The sequence below is a fragment of the Mustelus asterias genome, chromosome 9, assembly GCF_964213995.1.
Source record: "Mustelus asterias chromosome 9, sMusAst1.hap1.1, whole genome shotgun sequence".
NCBI lineage: Eukaryota > Metazoa > Chordata > Chondrichthyes > Carcharhiniformes > Triakidae > Mustelus > Mustelus asterias.
The window spans coordinates 52,494,285-52,520,868 of NC_135809.1; the positions used below are offsets into that span (position 1 = coordinate 52,494,285).

The 26,584-nt window shown below is 44.1% G+C and overlaps 1 protein-coding gene across 2 annotated transcripts in view; it reads left to right on the forward strand.

Annotated features, from left to right (window-relative positions):
* The window catches only part of LOC144498690 (A disintegrin and metalloproteinase with thrombospondin motifs 20-like), a 417,617-nt gene that overhangs the window by 89,784 nt on the left and 301,249 nt on the right, over positions 1 to 26,584 (forward strand). For both annotated transcript variants that reach the window (XM_078220194.1, XM_078220195.1), the window contains exon 4: positions 14,262 to 14,530. In XM_078220194.1, the coding sequence (XP_078076320.1) occupies positions 14,262 to 14,530 (269 nt within the window). The remainder of the gene's footprint in view (positions 1 to 14,261; positions 14,531 to 26,584) is intronic.

The following is a 26,584-nucleotide window of genomic DNA, read 5'->3' on the forward strand; positions in this document are numbered from 1 at the left end:
ATCTTACTTTGGCAATAGAAATATCCTTATGTGCTAAGCATTTGCCAATGAAAGATGGTGGTGTGTATCCAATGGTACCTCAGTTACGCCCCGAGTAACACAAAGTATTGAAGGCTTCCTCGGGTAGAACCCAACTACGTTTACTGCATGACATGACTGATGGCATACCAGAGTGATCACCATCTACTCTTCAAATTGGCTTTGTACGTTAAAATACTGCCAATCATACCTGCTGAAGCTATAATACCTACCTGGGAAGGACTGGAGGACATGACTGTAACAGGATACAAGTCACCAGAAAGTTAGATGCGGAACTGTGCCAAATACTTCACCTAGAGTCTCTGTCCAGTCTGGGGCAAACCCATCCAATGACTTGACAGTACCCCCTGCAATGCTGAGAGTGCCACCATGGCCAATCTGCCTTACAAGCACTTCATGCAGCTCTGCACCCCTTTAATAACCATCAATAAATTGAGTGCCAGGTTGCTCATCTATGCCTGCACTCTCAAGGTAGCACCTTTTCCTTAGAGTTTATTCCCATCAGTTCTTGCTTTGTGCATTGTCGATCTAGGGCCGCGATGTTAATGGGTTGAGTGACCTTCCAGGGTTTTCTATCAGCTGAATGAATGTTGGCCTCCTTGTCCACGTTTATTGCCCCCTTCCATTTTAATGTCACCATATGCAGCTTTCCACACTGGTCACTCGTGCGCTGCTTATGGACTCCTAATCTGCATCTGAGGCTGAACAGAATTGGGTTCAAACAACATCCCATTCTAAAATTTGCCACCTGGAGCAAGTTTTCATTCACATGGTTTTACTGATTGACTGAATTATCTTTTAATTTAAAAACCAGTTAAACTGACACAATGGGGTACTATCTTTTTAACATTCCAGTAAATCCCAGTTGAAGTTACAGTTGGTTCTGTAATTCGGGAAGTCTTGTTTTGGGGGCTTGTGTAGGTTGCAATCAGTTTGTGAGCACGGATACAGCACAGACTCTATGGTTTGTGTGGTGCAGCTAAACCACTTCTGTGAGGTTAGTTTCCTCTGTGCGCTATTTTTAGCTGCTCCACTCGCTACTGTATTTGAAGAAATATCAGTCTGTGCTGTTTTATTGCAGTCATTTAAAACAGGCTGTCAACTGTGTGAAATTAACACAGGCAGCAATTTCTGTGAACAGGTCATAGCATGCAGAAGAAATTAAACACACCCAGGGGAGGGCCCTGTTCTCAGGAGAGTCAGAGGGTAACATATAGAAGTGATTCTCTCTCTCTCTCTCTGGAATCATAGTGAATACAGTAAGAGTTTTAACAACACCAGGTTAAAGTCCAACAGGTTTATTTGGTAGCAAATGCCATTAGCTTTCGGAGCGCTGCCCCTTCGTCAGATGGAGTGGATATCTGCTCTCAAACAGGACATACTAAGACACAAAATCAAGTTACAGAATACTGATTAGAATGCAAATCTCTACAGCCAACCAGGTCTTAAAAATACAGACAATGTGAGTGGAGGGAGCATTAAGCGCAGGTTAAAGAGCTGTGTATTGTCTCCAGGCAGGACAGCCAGTGAGATTCTGCAAGTCCAGGAGGCAAGCTGTGGGGGTTACTGATAGTGTGACATAAACCCAAGATCCCGGTTTAGGCCGTCCTCACGTGTGTGGAACTTGGCTATCAGTTTCTGCTCAGCGACTCTGTGCTGTCGTGTGTCGTGAAGACCGCCTTGGAGAACACTTACCCGAAGGTCATAGTGAATCACAGTAGAATACTGAAAAGAAGTAGCCCCCCTAGGGGACAGAAGAGCAGGATTCTCCGGTTATATTTTGTTCAGAAAACACAGATCCAACAAATAAAGTGTACTCCAATTTAGTGACAGCATCTGGACTTATTTATTTTCTCTCTCCTTATCTTCCTTCAGGTTTGGATATTAGTGCAACTTCTTAACAAAATGTCAAGGTGCCACTTTGGCTGTGTGCTCTGTATTCCAGCAGCCAATCCCAACTCCCAGTCTAATCTCTCATGGCTCCACTACTACAGCATTGCATTACAGTCATTAGTCTGTCATTTAGTTTGCCCCTGGCGAAGGTCACTTGCTTCAGGTGTTGAGTTTATGGGGAGGAGAGTGGGGGAGGAGTACTGAAATGCTTTCTCAGGTAAAACACATCAGTTGAGGTCCTGAGCTAAAGTTTCAAGTCTGGGTTGACTCTTTGACAAAGGGTCATCCAGACTTGAAATGTTGGCTCTATTCTCCCTCCACAGATGCTGTAAGACCTGCTGAGTTTTTCCAACATTTTCTGTTTTTGTTTCAGATTCCAGCATCCGCAGTAATTTGCTTTTACCAAATGAAGTCCGTCCCGATTCCTGTACCTGAAATAAAATGAGCTAACACAAAACAAAAACAGAAAAATGCTGGAAAACCTCAGCAGATCTCACAGCATCTGTGGAGAAACTATAGAGCCAACGTTTCGAGTCTACATGACCCTTCGTCAGAGCCATCTAAACGCGAAACATTGGCTCTATTCTCTTTTCTCAAATGCTGTCAGACCTGCTGAGATTTTCCTGCATTTTTCTGTTTTTGTTTCAGATTTCGGTATCTGCAGTATTTTGCATTAATAAAATGAGCTGCCTGGTTGATGAACAAACCACTGAAAGGGTGTTCTCTGTGGTGGTGGTTAATAAGTAGAAAGAAAGACATGGGCTGAATTTTCTGGTCCGTCCCATCTGGAATCTTCCAGTCCTGCCGAAGGCAACCCTGGGTTCCCCGGACATATGTGTCCTGTCAAAAGGACAGGCAGTTGGGCAAAGGTTGCATTGTTAGTAAGGAATTAAGTTAAATTGATAGCAAGAAGCAATATAGGATCAAAAGGCATAGAATCTCTGTGGGTAGAGTTGAGGAATCACAAAGCTAAAAGGCCCTGATGGGAGTTATGTACAGGCTCCTTAGCAGTAGTTAGGATGTGGAGCAGAAAATAAATCAGAAGATAGAAAAGGCATATAAAAAAGGCAATGTTACAATAATCATGGGGGACTCAATATGCAAGTGGACTGGGAAAGTCAGGTAGGTAGTGGATCCCAAGAAAAGGAATTTGTGGAATGTTTAAGAGATGGTTTTTTGGAGCAGCTTGTGACAGAGCCTACTAGGGAACAGGCAATTCTGGATTTGGTGATTTGTAATGAGGCAGACTTGATTAGGGAACTTAGGGGTGAAGGAACCCTGAGGGAGCAGTGACCACAATATGATAGAATTTACCCTGCAGTTTGAGAGGGAGAAGCTGGAATCAGATGTAACTGTATTACAATTAAATAAAGGTAACTACAAAGACATGAGGGAGGAGCTGGCCAGAGTTAATTGAAAAGGGAGCCTAGCAGGGAAGACAGCGGAACAGCAATGGCAGGAGTTTTTGTGAGTTATTCGGGAGGCACAACAGAAATTCATCCCAAGGAGGAGGAAACATGCTAAGGAGAGGACAAGGCATTCATGGCTGACGAGGGAAGTCAAGAACAGCATAAAAGCAAAAGAAAAAGCATAGAAAGTGCCGAGGATTAGTGGGAAGCCAGAGGATTGGGAAGCCTTTAAAAGTGAGCAGAGAACAACTAAAAAGCAATAAGGAGAAGATGAAGAAGTATGAGTGTAAGCTAGCTAGTAATATAAAAGAAGATAGGAAGAGTTTTTGCAATATATAAAAGGTAAGAGAGAGGCAAAAATAGACATTGAACCACTGGAAAATGAGGCTGGAGAAGTAGTAATAGGAAACAAAGAAATGGCAGAGGAACTGAATAGTTACTTTGCATCAGCCTTCACGGTGGAAGACACCAGTGGGATGCCAGAGCTCCAGGAGAATCAGGGGCACAGGTGAGTATAGTGGCCATCACTAAGGAGAAGGTTTTGGGGAAACGGAAAGGTTTGAAGGTAGATAAATCACCTGGACTGGATGGACTACACCCCAGGGTTCTAAAAGAGATAGCTGAGGAAATTGTGGAGGTATTGGTGGTGATCTTTCAGGAATCACTGGAGGCAGGGAGGGTCCCAGAGGACTGGAAAGTAGCTAATGTAATACCGCTGTTTATGAAGGGAGGGAGGCAGCAGACGGGAAATTATAGGCCAGTTAGCCTGACTTCGGTCATTGGCAAGATTTTAGAGTCCATTATTAAAGATGAGATCGCAGAGTACTTGGAAGTGCATGATAAAATAGGACAGAGTCAGCACGGCTTCATCAAGGGGAGGTCATGTCTGACAAATCTGTTAGAGTTCTTTGAGGAGGTAACAAGGAAGTTAGATAAAGGAGAATCAGTGGACGTGATTTATTTAGATTTCCAAAAGGCCTTTGACAAGGTGCCGCATAGGAGACTGTTAAATAAGTTAAGAGCCCATGGTGTTAAGGGTAAGATCCTGGCATGGGTAAAGCATTGGCTGAATGGCAGAAGGCAAAGAGTGGGGATAAAGGGATCTTTTTCAGGATGGCAGCCGGTGACCAGTGGTATGCCTCAGGGGTCGATGCTGGGACCACAACCTTTCACAATATATATTAACGATTTGGAAGAAGAAATTGAAGGCACGGTTGCTAAGTTTGCACATGATACAAAGATATGTAGAGGGACAGGTAGTATTGCGAAAGCAGGGGGCTGCAGAAGGACTTGAACAGGCTAGGAGAGTGGGCAAAGAAGTGGCAGATGGAATACAATGTGGAAAAGTGTGAGGTTATGCACTTTGGAAGGAGGAATGGAGGCATAGACTTTTCTAAATGGGGAAATGCTTAGGAAGTCAGAAGCACAAAGGGACTTGGGAGTCCTTGTTCAAGATTCTCTTAAGGTTAACATGCAGGTTCAGTTGGCAGCTAGGAAGGCAAATACAATGTTAGCATTCATGTCGAGAGGGCTAGAATACAAGAGCAGGGATGTATTTCTGAGGCTGTATAAGGCTCTGGTCAGATACCATTTGGAGTATTGTGAGCAGTTTTGGGCCCCATATCTAAGGAAGGATGTGCTGGCCTTGGAAAGGGTCCAGAGGAGGTTCACAAGAATGATCCCTGGAATGAAGAGCTTGTTGTATGAGGAATGGTTGAGGACTTTGGGTCTGTACTCATTGGAGTTTAGAAGGATAAGGGGGGATCTTATTGAAACTTACAGGATACTGGTGAGGCCTGGATAGAGTGGACGTGGAGAGGATGTTTCTACTAGTAGGAAAAACTAGAACTAGAGGGCACAACCTCAGACTAAAGAGACAATCCTTTAAAACGGAGATGAGGAGGAATTTCTTCAGCCAGAGAGTGGCGAATCTGTGGAACTCCTTGCCGCAGAAGGCTGTGGAGGCCAGGTCACTGAGTGTCTTTAAGGCAGAGATAGATAGGTTCTTGATTAATAAGGGGATCAGGGTTATGGGGAAAAGGCAGGAGAATGGGGATGAGAAAAATATCAGCCATGATTGAATGGCGGAGCAGACTCGATGGGCTGAGTGGCCTAATTCTGCTCCTATGTCTTACGGTCTTATGGACACGCAGCTGGTGAGCAACACATATCACCATTGACTTCAATGGGACTGGAAGACACTGCCGGTGGCCAATGGCGAGCCGCCTCCTTCGCCGGAAAACTCACCATTGCGCAGTGGGGGGTGGGGTAGAATTGGGGTAGAATTGTGGTAGAATCATAGAATCCCTACAATGCAGAAGGCAGGATTCGGCCCATTGAGCCTGCACCGACAACAATCCCATCTGGGCCCTATCCCTGTGACCCCAGTATTTACCCTCTAATCCTCCTGACACTAAAGGGCAATTTAGCATGGCCAATCAACCTAATCTGCACATCTTTGGACCATGGGAGGAAACAGGAGCACCCGGAGGAAACCCACACAGACACGGGAAAAACGTGCAAACTCCACACAGACTGTGATCTAAGGCCGGAATTGAACCCGAATCCCTGGTGCTGTGAGGCAGTAGTGCTCACCACTGTGCCACTGTGTCACCCTGCTGTAGTGTCATATAGAAAATAGCAATGTAGTGTTTTCTTTTCCTCTGATTCATGGTATGAATTGTGTTCAATTTAGTATTTGTTTCCTTAAAAAGAACATATTTTTGAAAAGGAAGGCTGAGGGATGACCTAATAGAGGTCTTTCAAATTCTGAAAGGTTTTGAGAATGCAGATACAGAGAGAATGTTTCCTCCAATGGAGGAAAATCAATTAAGACTGCAGGAGAATAGCATGCTGATTGGTTGGCAAGTGGATTCTGGTGGAGATGTTACCATGGAGACTGCAGCAGGGAACAGTTAAGTGCTCAACTTTGTACAAACCAGGAATCGACCCTGCTTGGTCAAGGCATTGCCGTTTTGAGTTTTGAAAATACAGGCTGCTTGGGTACTTTGCCTGTTGCAAACAGCTAACTTTCCATATTCATCACTTGTGCTCTTCGAAATGATACGCCAGTTATTGGGCCATACAGTCTCTCTACCTGGCATCACATCTGCACTGAAATTCATATACCACATCAGTACTGGGGAAGTTGCTAGAGTCTCTTATCAAGGATTTCATAACTCAGCATTTGGAAGGCAGTGGTATAATCAGATGAAGTCAGCATGGATTTACATAGGGGAAATCATGCTTGACAAATCCACTGGAATTTTTTTGAGGATGTAACTAGTAGAGCTGACTGAGGAGAACCAGTGGATATGGTTTATTTAGATTTTCAGAAGGCTTTTGACAAGGTCTCACATGACAGAGTGGCACGTAAAGTTAAAGCACATGGGATTGCAGGTAATGCCTAGAGATGGATAGAAAGCTGGTTAGCAGATAGGAAGCAAAAGGTTGGCATAAATGGTTTGTTTTCTTATTGGCAGTCAGTGACTAGTGGGGTCCCGCAGGAATCTGTGCTCGGACCCCAACTGTTCACATTATATATTAATGATTTGGAAGAGGGAACTGAATGTATTATCTCCAAATTTGCAGATGATATAAAGTTGGGTGGGAGGGTGAGCTGTGAGGATGATGCAGAGATGCTTCAGCGTGATTTGGACAAGCTGATTGTGTTGTCATATACATGGCAGATGCAGTATAATGTGGATAAATGTGAGGTTATCCACTTTGGTAGTAATAATAGGAAGACAGATTATTACTTGAATGGATGTAAATTGAGAGGGGTGGATACTCAGAGACCTTGGTGTCCTCATGTATCAGTCCCTGAAAGTAAGCACGTAAGTACAGCAGGCAAATGGTATGTTGGCCTTCATGGCGAGAGGATTTGAGTATGGGGATGCTGTAAAGAGCATTGATGAGGCCACACCAGTTTTGGTGTCCTTATTTGAGGAAAGATGGGATACAGTGAAGGTTTACCAGGCTGATTCCTGGGTGGCAGGTCTGTCATATGAGGAGAGACTAAGTTGGTTAGGATTATATTCACTGGAGTTTAGAAGAATGAGAGGGGATCTCATAGAAATTTATAAAATTCTAAGAGGTCGGACAGGGTAGATTCAGAAAAAATATTCTCAATGGCGGGGAAGTCCAGAACTAGGGGTCATAGTTTGAGGATAATAGAACTGAGATGAAACATTTCTTCACCCAGAGGGTGCTGAATGTGTGAAATTCACTACTTCAGAATGTCATTAAGGCCAAAACGTCTGATTTCAAGAAGAAATTAGATGTAGCTCTAGGGGCTAAAGGGATGAAGTGATAGGGGGGAAAGAGGGAATCAGGATATTAAATTCGATGATCAACCATGATAATGAATGGTGAAGCAGGCTCAAAGGGCCGAATGGCCTACTCCTGTTTCTAGTTTCTATGTTTCTAGATTACTCATTTGTGTTAGAGGCAGAACATCTTTTTGGCTTGATGGCAGCATCCTGTTAGTGGCAATACCCCTCGTTACTGCGTGTAATGGCTTGCTTCACCTGTTGCTCAAGTTTTTGAGGCATCTTGCACCTTCAGGATAATCTGAGATAGACTGAACAATTTTCCAGACCGAAAGTGATGGCCATAGACCCAGTCATGAGTTTGTGCGATATACAGCAAGCAATGGTCTGATCAGGATAGCCATTACCTTGAAGGGTGCCTCGATGTGCCTGATTTTAGCATCAAGTTTGCACGTTGAACAAATAGCTGAGGTTGCAGATGAGACTAATCTTACAATGCATGGAACTGTAGAAATCCCAACGCTTATATTGACAGTGAAAGGAGGCTTGCAGCAGACAACAGTAGAAAACCAAATGACAAATTTCTCAATCTGTGTGTAGAGGGAAGGAAGCTTGTTTGACTGCTCTATTTCAAAGGTGAATTGTGGGATAAAATTTCACAAACAATTGAGCAACAGATGAAGCTAGCTGTTGCATGCTGTTAAAGTTGGAAGTTTATTTATTAGTGTCACAAATAGGCTAACATTAATGGTGCAATGAAGTTATTGTGAAAATCCCCTAGTCGCCACACTCTAACACCTGTTCAGGTACACTGAGGGAGAATTTAGCATGGCCAATCCACTTAACCAGCACGTCTTTCGGACTTTGGAGGAAACCGGAGCCCCCGGAGGAAACCCATGCAGACACGGGGAGAACGTGCAGACTCCGCACAGTCACCCAAGCCGGGAATCGAACCCAGGTCCCTGGCACTGTGAGGCAGCAGTGCTACTGTGCCACCCTAAGCAGTAGCAACATCAGTGGTGTTCTCCACTAACAAGATGTTGCCATCCAACCAAAAAGATGTTCTGCTTGTTGTAAAAATAAGTATTGTGGATTATGATTTTTAGAGCCGGTGGGATGCCAGGTATTCAGGCTGCACATCCGAATGGCTGGAGGATCATATCAAATAGCATGTCCCTTCAACTGTTCGCAATGTGCAAAATACTGACTGCACCCAACTAGTCCGTGTTTGCAAAACTCAAACATTAGTGTCCAATATTAGATATGATTCTGCTTTTGGACAACACTTGCTAAACAATGCTGACTGTGCTAAGAATTACACAGAAAAGGACTTTAAGATTGTCAGTCCGGCTTGCAGTGTGACTCACTTGCACATACTAGAAGCCACATATATGTACAAACAGGGCCTTATCCTTTGCAGACAGAAGGAACATGTGCATACATTGTGTCTTTTTCAACTCAACAAAATCTTGATGAACAATACTTTCCCCGTTCATTCCTCATGGCAATGATTTGACCAATCAGAGTTGACCTGCCCAGTTTGAATTTGAACAAAGCTGGGCAGTTAATTGTTCTAAGCTGCATTCTGCATTGAAATGCCCCCATCAATCAGAATCCACTTGTCAGCCAATCGGCAATAAATTCTTTCCCCCCCCTGACTGTTTGGTAATTTCTTATGAGCTGTCCTGATGAGTACAAGATGAAAAACTTCGACAGCATGACTCTTTCTTTCAGCAATTCTCAAGTTCTGTACCACTAAACAATAATTTTATTTTAGCCATTTTCCTTTCCTAGCTGGCTGTCTGTGAGAATTCCTCAATGTGATTAGTTGGAAAACTTGATGGCATTGCTGCAACCCCACATAGGACATCCCAGTAAAGAATGCAGAAATCATTTGCAATATCGATGCAGGGCAATAGAGTTAACCTTTTCACCACAGTGAAGCTAGGTTGCTCAGACAATCTTGGTTTGCGGTCAATGGCTTTGAGACTGCAAACCCCTATGTCAATAGGGTGAGGTCAAGTAAGGTGGAAGGAGGTTCGTGTGGAATATAAACTTCGGCATAAATCTGTCATGCTAAATGGCCTGTTGCGGTCCAGTTAATAGTGTGCAAAGATAATGTTAAATATGTTACCTGTCAAGCAGTAGCTTGACAGTTTATTCTAATTTGGAAGACTGTTTTCTTGTAGCATGGGACTGGATGACAATGTTTTTAGTGATGATGAAGATGTATTATTTTGCTTACCCTTTCATTCTTGCTTTGGGGACATTAGTCCAATTAAAGCATACCCACCATCACTTTGTTGAAAAACTTTTTCCTCCATTCTTAAAGTTACAAATCCAATGCACAGTGTGGACCGGGCAGATCTGAAGCTAATCCTTGCTTGCTCCAAAAACCAAATTCAAATTCCAATTGAATCCATTTCAAGGTCCCCACAAGAGAGACAAACAAGATCCAAGCTGACGAGAAAAGGCATTGCACCCTATTCTGATGCTTGATTTTAGCCAAAAGGCTGAGGGGCGACCGTCACTTCACCTTAAATTGTTTAACTCTTCTTAGACTACAGATTATACCTGGTATTTTCCTCATCTGCTTAATTCAATGCAACCTGGCAGGGTGCATGTACCCAACAATCCATCATTGAAATAGTTTGTATTCCAAATATTTCATCGTCAGAGTGTGCCAGCACATTGAAAATTAACCTGTCGATATTTATTGCTCAGCCAACACCACTAAAATAGATTATAATTTCCACAGTTTTTGCAACATTCTGTGTGTAAGTTGCCTGTTGCCTTTCCATACTCTACTTTTTAAAGTATAGTTATTGTTGTACTTTACTGGTTATAAAGTGCTTTTGGATGATTTACAGTCATAAAAGGCATTATAGAAATGTGAGTTTCTTTTTTTCCTGATTACCATCTGTACCTTTTTATTGTAAATAGTCATTGTCATACATTTAAGAGATTCAGAATTGCAGTCATTCACAGAACCTTGTTGAATAATATGTTTGTTTTATTAATTGGCATTTATAAATGAAGTCTTTTTCTGGGTCTTCGACAATAGGTTTGTCAAGTATCATTTTACAGTTTTTCTTTAAAAAAAAATCACACCATACTTTTCAGAGCACTGCAATGTTTATAAATACCATCTTAAAGTTTTGGCTGCTTAGAATGTTCCAGTGACCTGTCATGTCAAGGGAGAGTCGAGTAATCGGGCTGCCATGAGATTTTGTGACAAATGTTCTGTGGAATGATAAGCCATACAACTCCCTTTTCTGATGCACATGCTGGAATTTCAGCAGTGACTCTAGTCTGTGATTATTGTCCCTTGTATTTTTAAGCATGTGTCATGGCCAGCACCGGCATGTCATGTCCTGAACTTCAAACTTATTTTAAAACATGACACAAAGAGATTGGAAAAGATGGCTGCCCAAGGTCACCTGACTTCCTTTGTGGACTAGAACCACTCTCCTGTCTCAAGGGAGAATAAAAAGAACATTCCAGTGTGATTTGAGTATATGCCCTTCCCTGAAACCAATCAAAAGGGTATTACTTGATTTGAATGGGTCATTCTGAAACAAAGACACTGGGTGGGATTTTATGGCCTCGCTCGACCTGAGACCGGAAAATTCCACCCGAGGTCAATAGATCTTCCCATTGTCTGCCCCTTGCCCGCTCCGATTCCTGTGGCAGGCGGAGCGATAGAATTCCAGTGACTGTCTTAAACCATCAAAGATGTTGGGTAATCAACATGAACACCCAAAAAATGCTTGCAACTTGCGGGGAAAAGCCACATGGATGAAACCACCTTGTCTTTGTTAGTTTAAAAGGTTAGCTAGGAACTTTGCGCAGGCAAATCCACCAAAGCCACCAGAAGCTTCAATTCACCCAGTCTATGAACCAGACTCATAAACAACCTGCGAGACATCAGGTAGCCAGAATACGTACCCTATTTCAGTTTAAATTTAATCCGAGAATCCACCTCCCTGAAATTCAATTACAATAAACGTCACGACCTGCTCCAAACCTTTTGCTCTGTAAGACCCTCAAATCATCAAATCCATTCAAAAGACCACAAGCCTGCCAAGTGTGAGATCGAAGATCATAAATCAGAGACTGAGATCACTGTAATCTGTGAAAGTGCATGGTCTTTATCTGTATCCACTCTTCATGCAGCTGGGCGCATGAGTGAGATTATGTGTAGGTGACATTATTTAATTTGGGTAAGTGTGTGAGAATACATCTTTATTTTTAAATTCACAAAAGCTTGCTGCTCAAATGTTTAATTGTCATACACACCACAGGGGTAGGAAAACACACACCTCTTTCCATATAAAATACATTGACAATGGCGAGTCTGTGACACATGCCAATACTATTGGGGGAAATCTTTGAAGCCATTTGAATTCAAGTCAGTGGGAGAGGGAATAAAATGAGCACCTTCAGAGAACAAATGTTTGACCACAAGATAATATAATGCAAATCATTTTAAAATTCACATCTTGCACATAATAACTTCAATTTTAAGATGACCACACAGTATTTCAAGGTATTTCTAGATGAGGAAAGACTTTGAATCTATTCTGAGTTATTAATCTATAGGACTCAAACTATAGTATGCAGTTTTGAAAAACAATTTGAGGGGTTTTGGCTTCATCACTCTGGTGCCAACAAGGGAGCAGGTCCTTTACATTTAGTAATGTGCAATGATACAGCATTAAGTAATATTCTCATTCTCATAGTAAAGGAACCACCAGGCAACAGTAATCATAACATGATGAAATTTTACATCAAGGTTTGAGGGTGAGGTGTGGGCCTAAAACTTGTGTCTTAAACTTAAAGAAGGCAATTACAAAGGGTATGAAGCCAGAGTTGACTAAAGTGAACTGGGAAAATAGATTAAAAGGTAGGACAGTAGAAAAGCAGTGAAAGATACCTCAGGAGATATTTCATAACTCTTAGCAAAATATACTCTGAGAAAGATACACACTCCATGGCTAATTAGGGAAGTTAGGGACAGTATCAAATTGAAAGAAAGAAAAAATTATACCTGACTAAACTAGGTTGAGGTTATGCAGTATGCAACAGATCTCCAAGGTCCTGGCATGTCCTCACAAACAGCCTCTTAGAGTGGTCCAGGCACTGGAAGCATTAAGTACCCCAAATGTCTGTTCAATCTCATTTCTAATGGCTTTCTTTACAGACATGCTGCCCATATGTGCATAGCATATCATTGGTGGATCCTGAGTGCCAACTTGCCCTTGCTATGGTTGTTCAAATGTAGGTGGCACAGTAGGTTGCCACAGAATGAAGAAATTGTGACAGCTGCCAAGAGAGTGGGCATTGATCTGCATATTCACATACCAGCTGGAGGCTGAGGTTGTAGAATCCTTTTTGATGGTGACACATTGTAAAGTTGACATGTGACACCCATGAAGTGCAGTTGACGACACCCTGAATCATGGGGCAGCCTCCATTCCTCATGTAACCGCATGTTTGCTCCATCTGCTTCTCACTGATGAGAGAGAATGAAACGTTTGTAGCTCTCTTTGCAAACAGAAACTCCGTGACCACACTTAGATACAATAGTGGTCAGGGAACTGGGCCATGTTGCCTGCTCCAGGCTGGAAGGAGCTCGATACATAAAAGTTCATAGCCATTGGCAATGCTTTCCTCCCCCTACTCTGAGGTTATAGCTCGATCAGGTGGCAGATTTGAGTGAGGACATCCTGAAGTACAGTTTTAAGTAACAGAATTGCTCTCTGAAGATTCTAACTGGATATGACTACCTCCTTCTTAGAATCACTGGCATGGAGACAGGCCCTTCAGTCCAAACTGGTCCATGCTGACCAAAATGCCCATTTAAGCTAACCCCATTTTCCTGCATTTGGCCCATATCCCTCTGTGGAATCATAGATTCTACAGCACGGAGGCAGGCCCGTCTGCCCCTCTCCTCCCCCTGCCTCAGCCAACAGTTTGACCTGTTCTGTGTTGCCTCTGCTCATTCATCTTGTCATGCCCAAGGAGACAGCATACTGCTTGTCTGGGAGCAACTGATCAGTCCTTGAAGTCAGTTCCAAGTCCTCCAGCACCTGCCCCACCACTCTCTCTAGACTTTAGTAACATTAATCAACTCTAGAAACCACCAAACACTTCCACAATTAAAGCAACAGGAAATCAATCAGCAACTAACCTGGAAGCACTGTTGGTTTTGTGCTGCTCAGCTATGTGTGTTTAAGAGACAGTATTAGCTGGGTCGTTTGAAGTTCATATTGGCAGCACTTGCATTAAATCAGTGTTAAATTCTGACTGGCTACAATCTGCCAACTCTTCATACTTCTGGTTGTTCCTTAGAAATGCATTAACTCCCTCATCAAAGTACTACCTCGAGGTGTGTACATCAGAGACCATCCTAGAGTCAAACAGCACTCATTGTGCTGAAAGAGAGGGCACTACCAAGCTGATTTTTTCAGTCTCGGAGCTTTGAAAGCAGGCAGCTATTTTAGGAGACAGTTGTCCAAGACGTGGTGACTGAAAAAGCACCCACACTTCCCGCCTCCCCCACCCCCACACCCCACCTTGGTGGAGAAACAATTATTGAATTACAAGACAAAAACATCTTAATTTTATATTTTTGTCTCTATTTCAGAACAAAATCATCAAATGAAGAAAAGACTTGTGAAGATGCACAATGCCAGCAGTATCAGGGAGCATCTCGATATCTTACAGACCACAATTACCCCAACACATCTTCCGACCAAAGGGCCCAAACTGGCCAATGTGACCCAACAGCATTCAAGACACAAACGCTTTTTGTCATATCCAAGAATTGTGGAGGTCATGGTCACTGCTGACAGCAAAATGGTGCAACATCATGGGAGAAATTTGCAGCACTACATTTTAACGCTTATGTCAATAGTAAGTAAGCATCAGCAAATGGGGGCATGTGTTCGTACAAATGTGAGCAAATAATAGCAGTGGAAAGAGGTAATTTGTACCTTGTTTGCTTTACTGTTACTTCCCTCCCCAGTGTTGGAAATGCTGCTCTTGGTCGTAAGAAGAAACAAGTAAATTGCATTCGGTAGAAAAAATACTGTTTAAAAAAAATTAATCCTGCTTAAAATATAAGAGAACGATCGATGTAAAGAACTATTGTTTCAAGATCCAGGATTCACCAAAGTTAGCATGCTGTTTAAATTTTAAAAATTCATTCGTGGGAAGTGGGCATCGCTGGCTGGGCCAGCATTTATTGCCCATCCCCAGAACTGAATGGCTTGCTGGGCCATTTCAGTGGGCAATTAAGAATAGATTGGTAAGCAGTGGGTCAGGTTGAGTAAGTATTTACTACTTTTATCATTCATAGTTTGTAAGGTCTTTTTGTGGTTTATAGTTTGTATATTCTGCAGTAATGAGGATCAGGAAAAAAGGGCCCTAGAGAATTGATTTAACAGGTTTAATTTAAAGGATCAAAACAGAAAATGCTGGAAAATCTCAGCAGGTCTGACAGCATCTGTGAAGAGAGAATAGAACCAATGTTTCGAGTCCAGATGACCCTTCGTCAGAGCTCTGATAAAGAGTCAGCTAGACTTGAAACGTTGGCTCTATTCTCTCCCCACAGGTGCTGTCAGACCTGCTGAGATTTTCCAGCATTTACTGTTTTTGTTTCAGATTCCAGCATCCGCAGTATTTTGCTATTATCTTAATTTAAAGGGGTAAGTCATAGAACATAGAACATTACAGCGCAGTACAGGCCCTTCGGCCTTCGATGTTGCGCCGACTAGTGGAACCAATCTAAAGCCCCTCTAATCTACACTGTTCCAATATCATCCATATGTTTATCCAATAACCATTTGAATGCTCATGGCAGGAGAGCATGGTGTTCTGTGAACTTTTGAGGAAAGGCCGTTGATGGATAGGCTGACAGACAGGATGTTGAGGGAAGGTTGGGGGGCTGGGCTGGAGCGACGAGTGCACGGAATGTGGGGGTGTTGAAGGGGGTTGGCTATGCCAACCTGTACCAAGGCACTGCCTGGCCATGTCTCTCCTCCGGGGGCTATACTTACCTGTACACCGCCAGACAGACTCCCACAACAGGTTAAAGTCTGTGTGAACCTGTTGTAAACTTGGTGTGGTTTGAAGCTATGCTGAGGGGTTAAGATATGGTGGTGGGAGATGTTTAATTATATTAAAATACATGCAGATGGGTGTGAACCTCATGATGCCATCAGCGAGGGGAGGGGAAGATCCAAAGTTGTGTTCTCATCGGCGAGAACTGCGACTTCCGAATCTTGAGCCCCTGATAGCATTACACAGATGATGAATGTGGGCTCAAGATCGCCCCCTTTATTTCATTGGAGGCAGTTCAGATCATAGAAATCATAGAAACCCTACAGTACAGAAAGAGGCCATTCGGCCCATCGAGTCTGCACCGACCACAATCCCACCCAGGCCCTACTCCCATATCCCTACATATTTACCCAACTAATCTCTCTAACCTATGCATCTCAGGACACTAAGGGCAATTTTTTAGCATGGCCATTCAACCAAGCCCGCACATCTTTGGACTGAGGGAGGAAACCGGAGCACCCGGAGGAAACCCACGCAGACACGAGGAGAATGTGCAAACTCCACACAGTCCCAAGCCGGGAATCGAACCCAGGTCCCTGGGGCTATGAAGCAGCAGTGCTAACCACTGTGCTACTGTGCCGCCTGTTATCATGGTCTCCCTGGTATGGAGGGACTATCTTTCCTCGGGTGGATGGAGCTATTACAAGGGGGCATAACTATAGGGTTCATGGTGGGAGATACAGGACGGATATCAGAGGTAGGTTCTTTACACAGAGAGTGGTTGGGGTGTGGAATGGACTGCCTGCAGTGATAGTGGAGTCAGACACTTTAGAAACATTTAAGCGGTTATTGGATAGGCACATGGAGCACACCAGGATGATAGGGAGTGGGATAGCTTGATCTTGGTTTCAGATAAAGCTCGGCACAACATCGTGGGCCGAAGGGCCTGTTCTGTGCTGTACTGTTCTATGTTCTATGTTCTATGAAAGCTTAAACAGGTTGGGACTCTACTCATCACAATTTAGAAGAATGAGAGGCGATCTTATTAAAACATATAGGATACTTAAAGGACTTGACAGGGTGAATGCCGAGAGGATGTTTCCCCTCATGGGAGAGTCTTGGACCAGAGAGCATAGTCTCAGAATAATGGGGTGCCAATTTAAGACTGAGATGAGGAGAAATTTCTTCTCTGAAGGTTGTGAGTTTTTGGAACTCTTTGCCACAGAGAGCTCTGGGAGCAGAGTCCTTGTGTATATTAAGGCTGAGATAGATAGATTTTTGATCAGTAAGGCTATTAAGGATTATGGGGAATCAGCAGGAAAGTGGATATGAAAAATATCGGATCAGCCATGATCCTGCGAATGGCAAAGCAGGCTTGAGGGGCTGAATGGCCTACTCCTGTTCCCATTTCTTACGGTCTTCCTTAAAGGGCATTCCTGAACCAGACAGGTTTTACAATTTACAAAGGCTTCATGGTCACCCAATGGCTAGTTTTTGTTTAAATTCCAGATTTATTAGTGGAAATTAAATTTCACCAGCTGCCTTGGTGGGGTTGGAACCCATGACCCAAAGCCTGAGTCTGTGCCATTACCACTACGCCATGGCCAATACCATTACCCCTACATAAGGCAGTAATAGTGGGGGCCATGTGCTTGGTCAAAGCAGGTTTTAAGAGTCATAAAGGCAGAAAGCCAGGTAGTGACAGAGCACTTCAGGAAGAGGATTCCAAAGCTTAGGACCTTGGCAGTCAAAGGCATGCATAGTTAGTAATGGTTCACTCATTTCCTTTCGGGAAGGAAATCTGTTGTTCTTGAGTCTACATGTGACTCCAGACTCACAGCAATGTGGTTGACTCGCAACTGCCCTTGGCAACTAGGGATGGGGAATAAATGCTGGCAGTGACACCCCCAAATGAATAAAAAAAAATAGTGGGGCAGAGAAACCGGGATGTGCGGCTGGCTAAAATGGGAGGAGTGCGTTTATCTCGGAGTGCTGCAGGGCTGGAGAGATTACAAGAGTGGCAAAGCGATAAAGAGATTGGAAACCAAGAATGAGATCATTAATTCCCTGAGATCATTTTCAGAATTAGCTGGTGGGAGCCATGATTATGGCTCGTCGTACTTTGGTATTCAGTGTGTACGCATCCAATAATTGAAATTAAGGCGTTTTAGAGAGTAGTGATCGTGATTTCCAGAATGAATCTCTGACACCCTGTGCATCACAGAGTGCCTTAGCGGGATTCCCTCTGGACATCAGTGGGCGGGACCTATTCCTGAGCGGGCCACAGCGCATGCGTCGATCTGTCAGAGCAGAGATTGGCACGTGCACTGTGGCCCCATATTGCTAGTTGCTGGCCAGCCTTGCAACCCCTCCCATCACTGGCCTACTGACCCTGCCCCCCCCCCCACTGCCCGATCACTGGCTTCCCGGACTTTTCGTCCCTGCTGGCAACCCCGACCAACCCCTGCCCCGCTCCCCCCGCCCCAAATCCGGATGGCCAGCCCTGATCACCTCTTCCCTCCCTCTGTCAGTGATCACAGTGCAGAGTGGCAGAGGGACTCACCCAATAAACCCTGCCCCCTTGGCACTGCCTGATGCCTAGTGTGCATTGCCAAGGTGCCCCTTGGGCATTGACAGTTTGTCCATTGGGCAGTGTCAGGGTGCCAGGCTGGTATAGTCCAAGAAGCGACCCTTATCCCTGACCTCCTGGGGGGAGCCTTAAAGGCCTCTCCTCCCTCCAATGGGGTTGGATGCCTGTTCCACATTAGTGGGGATCAGGAGTGAACCACTCCTGACAGGGGGGAGACGCCAGCGGGGCTGGAGACTTCAGTCCCAGGCTTGCTAATGAAATGCAAATGCTGATTTCCATATTGTAATCAGCTCTGCGTTGATTTCCAGCGTGGAGCTGATTACGCTGGAAATCTTAGGCTGGGAGATTTGCAGAACATGGTGGGCTGAGAGAATCACCCCTGCTCCACCCCCTCCTCCCTCTATTTTTATGCCTGATTTTGAACAGTGCTTTCCTGGAGCCTCATGCTGGGTGATTGTTAACAGGTGCTTGCAGTTTAACCCAGTTGACCATTCTGTATGAGTAATTAGAGAGACACGGAGAGTTAGCAGGCTGATGTGGGGGGATGCAGCGATTAGCCTGTGAGGGGTTTGGGGGACAGGCTGGCTGGTAGCGTTGGTGCTGGGGTAAGTTGAGTGTTGACTGGTCTATTGTTAGGGGCGGGACTGATCAATAAGTTGTTTGGAGCATGGTGTTCTCTGAACTTTGGAGGGAAAGGAGTTGAACATGGGCTGACAGGCGGGATGATGGTAGGTAGGTTATCGAGGGGGTTCGGGATGGAGTGACGAGTGCACAGTATGTGGGTATGGTGAAGAATGGTGTGTCGGGGTGAGAGGTTGGAGTGAAGGATGGTTGACCTCTCTTGACAATGTGAATGGGGTGCAAGGCAGTGGTGGTATCAGTGTTGGTTGGTTTGTTGGTGATGGGGAGGGGCCAGTAGAGTGGAGCATAGCTGTCAAGGGTAGTATTGGTAAGCTAGCCTAGTGAGCGGCAGCAGAATGTCCAGACAAATAAGCAGATAATCCTGGAAAGCACTGCAGCAAAGACTGACCTTATCCTTGTCTATCATTCACGTGAATAGTATTCAGCAGGGGTCTGGTTTGGAAACCCGAAGGGTTCCTTTACTCTATCCCTCCTTAACTCAGGAACAATGAAGCTATTTGTGTCACACACACTAATACCCATACTAGAATCAGGTAACTCACCATACAATGGGAACTTGAGACTGATACACATACATGTGCATCCATTGCACAAATGCACACTCTCACACGCATTCTCACTTCTAATAATTCAGCGCATTTTATATCACACTTCAGCATTGGTATTATGAACAGTGGCATTGTCTTCCGATTGAGACAATAATCTGCAGCCCTGCCTGCCTCTCATGATAGAAACATTTGCACTTTAATGGCCACTGGATGTTTCGAAACACTTTACAGCCAAAAGTAATTTTTGAGTCGCAGTCACTGTGTAGATGTGACAGCCAATTTGCACTCAGCAAACTCTGAAAAATGGAGATGTGATAATGACTAGATAACATGCTTTGTGATGTTGATTGAAGGATAAATATTGGGCAGGACACTGGGGATAACTCCCCTGCTCTTCTCTGAAATAGTGCACCGGCCCAAGCAGGCAGGCCTTGGTTTGAAAGATAGTGCAACACTCCCTCAGTACTGCACTGGAATGCCAGCCTAGAATTTTGTGCTCAAGTCCTGGGACTTGAACTTGGATCCTTGTGGTTCAGTGGTGAACGTGCTGCAAGTTAAGTCACTCAAAGAGGAGTAAGGTTCTCTGGAGTCCTGGCCACACTCTCATCCTGACACCAATGGACCTGGATTGTGGTGGTTGATTTCATTTGCTGTTTGTGGGGATGTGGTGTTCATCCTGCCATGTGTGCCTAATGCAGGTTTATAGGTGACATTTTGAGTCAATCCACAATTCCTGGAACTTACTGTTCCTGAAGTAATTCCTAGTGAATTCCTAGTAACATTTTACGTAATCCTGCACATTGGCACCTTGTTAAGCTATCATGCTTATAAAACTTCATAAGAAGTCTCACAACACTAGGTTAAAGTCCAACAGGTTTACTTGGAATCACGAGCTTTTGGAGCGCCGCTCCTTCATCAGGCGGAGTGAGCAGCGCTCCGAAAGCTCGTGATTCTGAATAAACCTGTTGGATTTGAACCTGATGTTGTGAGACTTCTTACTGTGCCCACCCCAGTCCAATGCACGCATTTCCACATAAAGCTTCTGTCCGGTTTGAAGGTTCATTACTCTTTATCATCAAGTAGTGGATTTTGTCTTTATGGGCTGGGATTGGGATCTTTGCCGACTTTACCTCCTTTTGAGGCATTTAACCACCACCTCAAAGATAAATGAGCTTTTTGATACGTACATTTTTTCTGGTATTGTTAAAGGGGATTGTTGTGAGGTATGTATCGTCATGTGCTTCAATTGTTTTACTGATGTTTTTAATTTGAATGTGTCAGCAATTCCGATAGTTGTCTCTTTGATCTCAACAGTTCTTTTTTTTTCACTGGAGTTTTAAGCATTTAAAAACTCTTCTTTGTGCATGTTATTATTATTGGAATGTTCCTCCTCCAGCCTGTTTTATCATTCGGTCAGTAAGACCACTGTTGGAGGGAACTGCTATATAAATCACCCAGTGGGGTTTCACATGCTCTGTCTGAGTGAGAGGGTTAAGCACAAAGCCAAGTGTATCCTGTTGGTGGCATGGGTGAGTTTGCTATTTGGGGACTGGCATCAGAGGCATGCTGGCTGTACACTTGATTGGCCAGTACATACCTTCTACCAATATGGGGTAAGGTCTCGATTGGTTTATTTTGAAATAGTAAGAAGTCTCACAACATCAGGTTAAAGTCCAACAGGTTTATTTGGAATCATGAGCTTTCGGAGCCTTGCTCCTTCATCAGGCGAATGGAGAGGTAGGTTTCACAAACACAGCATATATTGACAAAGACACGATTGCAAAATAATGGTTGGAATGCGAGTCTTTACAGGTAATCAAGTCTTTACAGGTACAACAGTGCGAGTGGAGAGATGGATAATCACAGTCACAGATGGATAAAGACAGTCCAGTCTTACGCCAGGACTGTTAGTAGGATTTTGCAAACCCAGGCCAAATGGTAGTGTGACTTGAACCCAAGATCTCGATTGAGGCCGTCCTCATGCGTGGTGAACTTGGCTATCAGTTTCTGCTCGGCGATGCTGTGTTGTCGTGTGTCTTGAAGGTCGCCTTGGAGAACGCTTACCCGAAGATCAGCGGCTAAATGCCTTGACTGCTGAAGTGTTCCCCGACAGGAAGGGAGCACTCCTGCCTGGTGATTGTCACGTGGTGTCCATTCATCCGTTTTCGTAGTGTCTGCAGGGTCTCGCCGATGTACCATGCCTCGGGACATCCTTTCCTGCAGCGTATGAGGTAGCCTCATAGCCATTTTGAAATGACAGTACGGGGACACTTGCCATTGCTTTAAAGACATGTTTGTGACAGCCAATCAGCTGTGAACATTTCAGCTCTTCAATATGTGAAGTTTGCTGAGTTCTCCCAGTATTATAAATTGTCTGTAATGTCGTCACTGATGCCCAATGCAGCAGCCTCTGTTGTTGTGTTTTATTGCTTTATAAAGTCATTCACTGTTGATTTGTTGGAGATTATGTGGGTATGTTCTGTTTCCCTCCTTCGTCACCACTTTCTCCTGAAGAATGCTCACGTTTTTAATTAGTTTGTCTTGAGCCTGCACTCAGCACGTTACTCAACCTCTGCATCTCGATAAATTATACATGATTTGTTGAAAAGCCAGTTCTAATTGGAAAACGCTCGTGTTGAATTACTAACATTTTTGGTATTGTAGTGGCAGGTGCATAGCAACTTGTTAACCCCTGAAACACTGAGACACACTTCCAGTTTAAAAACTGGACTTTTATTTTGTCAAAGCACCAAAAGATTTTCACATGATCTTTTTCACCAGAGCAGTTTGTTGAATTACTGTGGCACTGTTTTTAAACCAGTTTGATTTTAATACTAGAAATCTTGGAAATCAAAGTTCTTTTTCCAAGGCAACGTTTTCTGAATGAATGAGAGATTCCCAAGTGGCATGAGGATAGAGCTTGTGTAATCTGTTCCCACTCAGTCAGAGAAGGAGCATCCAACAATATAACCGCTTACAAAAGGCCAGTGTTGGCCTTTTTTTTCAAGCAGACTTCACATGGTGAGAGGTGTGAAAGTTAAACAAATGGGAAAACCTTTAACAAAAACAGAAAATGCTGGAAAATCTCAGCAGGTCTGACAGCATCTGTGGAGAGAGAATAGAGCCAACGTTTCATGTCTGGATGACCTTCATCAGAGCTCCTTTACCTTTGTCAACCTTTGCATTTGTCAATGCGCTTATGTTTAATACTGCCCCCAAAGTCTCTCCGTAGACAACATGGGTTTACCATATACTCAATGTGTTTTGTGGTTTGAGATTCATTTATAGTCAAGGAGCACTCAGCTACACATTAATCCTCGTATATCAATCAATGGAGTCTTTGACGCTACTAGACAAGAGTCTTTCAGAAACTGTGTTAGGATTTATTTTTTCATTTTTGCTCGTGGGATGTGTGCATCGCTGGCTAGGCCAGCATTCATTGCCCATCCCTAATTATCCTTGAGAAGTTGGTGATGAGCCACCTTCTTGAACTGCTGCATGCCACATGGTGTAGGTACACCTACAATGCTGTCAAGGAGGGAGCTCCAGGATTTTGAACCAGCGACAATGAAGGAACGATGATGTATTTCCAAGTCAGGATGATGAGGGGCTTGGAGAGCAACTTGCAAGTGGTGGTGTTCCCAGGCATCCTGTAACCTTGTCCTGCTAGATGGTGGTGGTCATGGGTTTGGAAGGTGCTGTCAAAGGAGTCTTGGTGAGTTGCTGCAGTACATCTTGTAGATGGTACATGTTACTGCCACTGTGTGTTGGTGGTGGGGGGAGTGAATGTTTGTGGATGTAATGCCAATCAAGCGGGCTGCTTTGTCCTGGATGGTGTTGAGCTTCTTGAATATTGTTGGAGCTGCACTCATCCAGGGAAGAAGTGGAGAGTATTCTATCACACTCCTGACTTGTGTCTTGTAGATGGTGGACAAGCTTTGGGGAGTCAGGAGCTGAGTTACTCACCACAGGACTCCCAGCCTCTGACCAGCTCTTGTCGCAACTGTATTTATATGGCTAGTCCAGTTCAGCTTTCTCGTCAATGGTAATCCCCAGGATGCTGATCGTGGGGAAATCTGTGATGTTGATGCCATTGAATGTCAACGGGTGATGGTTAGATTCTGTCTTGTTGGAAATGTTCATTGCCTGGCACTTGTGTGGTGCAAATTTTACTTGCCACTTGTCAAGCTCAAGCCTGGATATTATCCAGGTCTTGCTGCATTTGGACATTCAGTATCTGAGGAGTTGTGAATGATACTGAACATTGTGTGAGCTTCCCACTTCCAATTTTATGATGGAAGAAAGGTAATTGATGAAGCAGCTGAAGATGGTTGGGCCTAGGACACTCCCTGAGGAACTCTTGCAGTGATGTCCTGGTGCTGAGATAATTGACCTCCAAAAACCACAACCATCTATCTTTGTGCTGGGCATGACTGATCATTTCCCCCCTGATTCCCATTGTCTCCAGGTTTGACAGGGCTCTTTGATGTCATAGTCAAACGCTGCCTTGATGTCAAGGGCAGTCACTCTTGCCTCACAGTTTTTATCCATGTTTGAACCAAGGCTGTAATGAGATCAGGAACTGAGTGACTCTGGTGGAACTCTGAGCGTTACTGAGTAGGTTATTGCTCTGCAGGTTTCACTTGATAATACTGTAGATGTTCCCTCCCATCACATTACTGATGATCGAGGGTAGACCGATGGGGTGATAATTGGCTAGGTTGGAATTGTCCTTTTTTGTGTACATATTCGGGCAATTTTCCTCATTGCTGGGCTGATGCCAGTGCTGCAGTTTAGCTGTGTAATCTCTCTTTTTTGGCACGTTTAGCATTTTGAATAGGTGAGCAAGCATTTTCACTCTGGCTTTTCACTGTGGCAATTCTATACAGGGTGTGGAAAGTAGCCTGAGCCTGTCAGTAAGGCCATGCTCACCTGAACCAGGAAGTGTGAGCATCCAGTAGATGTTTGCGCTGTGGTCTCATCTGTGCATCTTGAGAGCAGGTGGCCCTATGGTTTTACTTCCAAAGACTAAGTTACATCATGGGTAGGGTGCCTCATGCTCTAGGGTAAATCCTAGGAGGTGGGAGATAACTTGAGAAAGGGATGTTTCACCAGGCCCTTAGCCCCCCATTAGCATTTTTAAATGCCCAGCTGCCTAACAATGGACTGCATCTCACGGCTCCATGGGTATGGTTCACAGTTGCTTTACATCCAAGAATCATAGATACACTACAGTGCAGAAGGAAGCCATTTGGCCCATCGAATCTGCACTGACCCTCTGACAGATTATTTTACCCAGGCCCTTTCCCCGTAACACCACGTATTTCCTCGCTAATCCCCCTAACCCACACATCTTCAGACACTAAGGGGCAATTTAGCACGGCAAATTCACTTGGACTGTGTGAGGAAACCGGAGCACGTGGAGGAAACCCAAGCAGACACCGGGAGAACGTGCAATCTCCAAAGAGGCATTGACCCAAGGCTGGAATTGAACCCAGGTCCCTGGCACTGAGGCAGCAGTGCCAACCACGGTGCCACCGTGCCACCCTTAATCAAGCATAATGCATATTTCTCCACCATCTTGTTAGCGAGGATGCTGCACCAGGTCATTAACAGATAAAAGGCAGGTGAAAAGATGAGACTGAGACGTAGCTGACAGACAATGGAGTTATTTTCAGTGCCTTTGAGGACACCATGTACACAGTACAGGCTTTATTTGCCTCTGACATTCATTAGAACAGCCTAATTGGTTTTGACGGAAAAGAATGGTCAGGAAAGCTCGAAGGAGGGGTGACCTGGATAAGATGCTCTGTCGGAGAGTCAGTACAGTCTCAATGGGCCAAATGGCAATTCTGCACTGTCGGGGTTCTATGATTCTATCATAGAAAACACTGGATAATGTCAGCAGATCTGACAGCATCCGTGGAGAAAGAATAGAGCCAACGTTTCGGATCAGCTCTGACGAAGGGTCAGCCAGACTCGAAATGTTGGCTCTATTCTCTCTCCACAGATGCTGTCAGACCTGCTGAGATTTTCCAACATTTTCTGTTTTTGGTTCAGATTCCAGGAAAAAGGCAAAATACCACGGATGCTATGACTCTATGTCTGGAGGTCGTGAAAAGTGCTATATAAACGCAAATCTTTCTTTCAGTAGATACAAAACAAAGCTTATGGACACAAATATCAAAGCAATCTACAAATCAATTTTCTGAAATGCACTTGTCCCAAACTGAATTATCTTGGATCAGGGGTGTGCTGTTTTAAGGCTGGGAAATCCCGACAAATGGTTTCATCTTGGCTCCTGCGGTTGTCGGATCGTTTTTTTAAAGTCTCCGTGACATTCAGTATGCAGCCTGGACTGCGTTTTCCACTTCATTCCCTTCGGCCAGACTCCATTATCAGCACAGACCTCTGCAATGTTTAAAGACAGTAAGAAGTTTAACAACACCAGGTTAAAGTCCAACAGGTTTATTTGGTAGCAAAAGTGTGGCTTTTGCTACCAAATAAACCTGTTGGACTTTAACCTGGTGTTGTTAAACTTCTTACTGTGTTTACCCCAGTCCAACGCCAGCATCTCCACATCATGTTTAAAGACCCCATCACATGGTGCATTTGCATACTTAACCAGGTCCTGCACATTCGATGGTTTGGCTTTCCATTAGATGTCTGCTGATACCTGACTGAAATCAGACAGTCACATCCTGAAAGAGGATGGCTTGTATTCCATCAAGTAGAGCTTACTGGGGATGGGCACCTCTTGCGTCCTGGGATTTAATTTGTTTGGAAAAACAAACACTACTATAGGCTCATTAATTCAGGTATTTAAGGCAGCAATTTGGGCCGGTAAAACTTGTTTGTCAATTGCCTGAAGCTTTTTGTGCTCCCGAGTTAACTTTGACCCTCCCAGACAAAGAAATGTCTACTTGCACAAGATAAATAGGGTAGAAGTTTGGTAACGGACCCAACACAAATTGTCTCTCAAACTGATTGTTAGTGTCTGAGGATCTGAAGAGCTCACTTCCAGCTCAGCAAGAAACCCTTTCAAAATGACTTGTTCTCTACAGATTAGATATTGAAATGTGTCTGATTATTCACTTCATTGTCTTCCTTTAACTTCGACAGCAG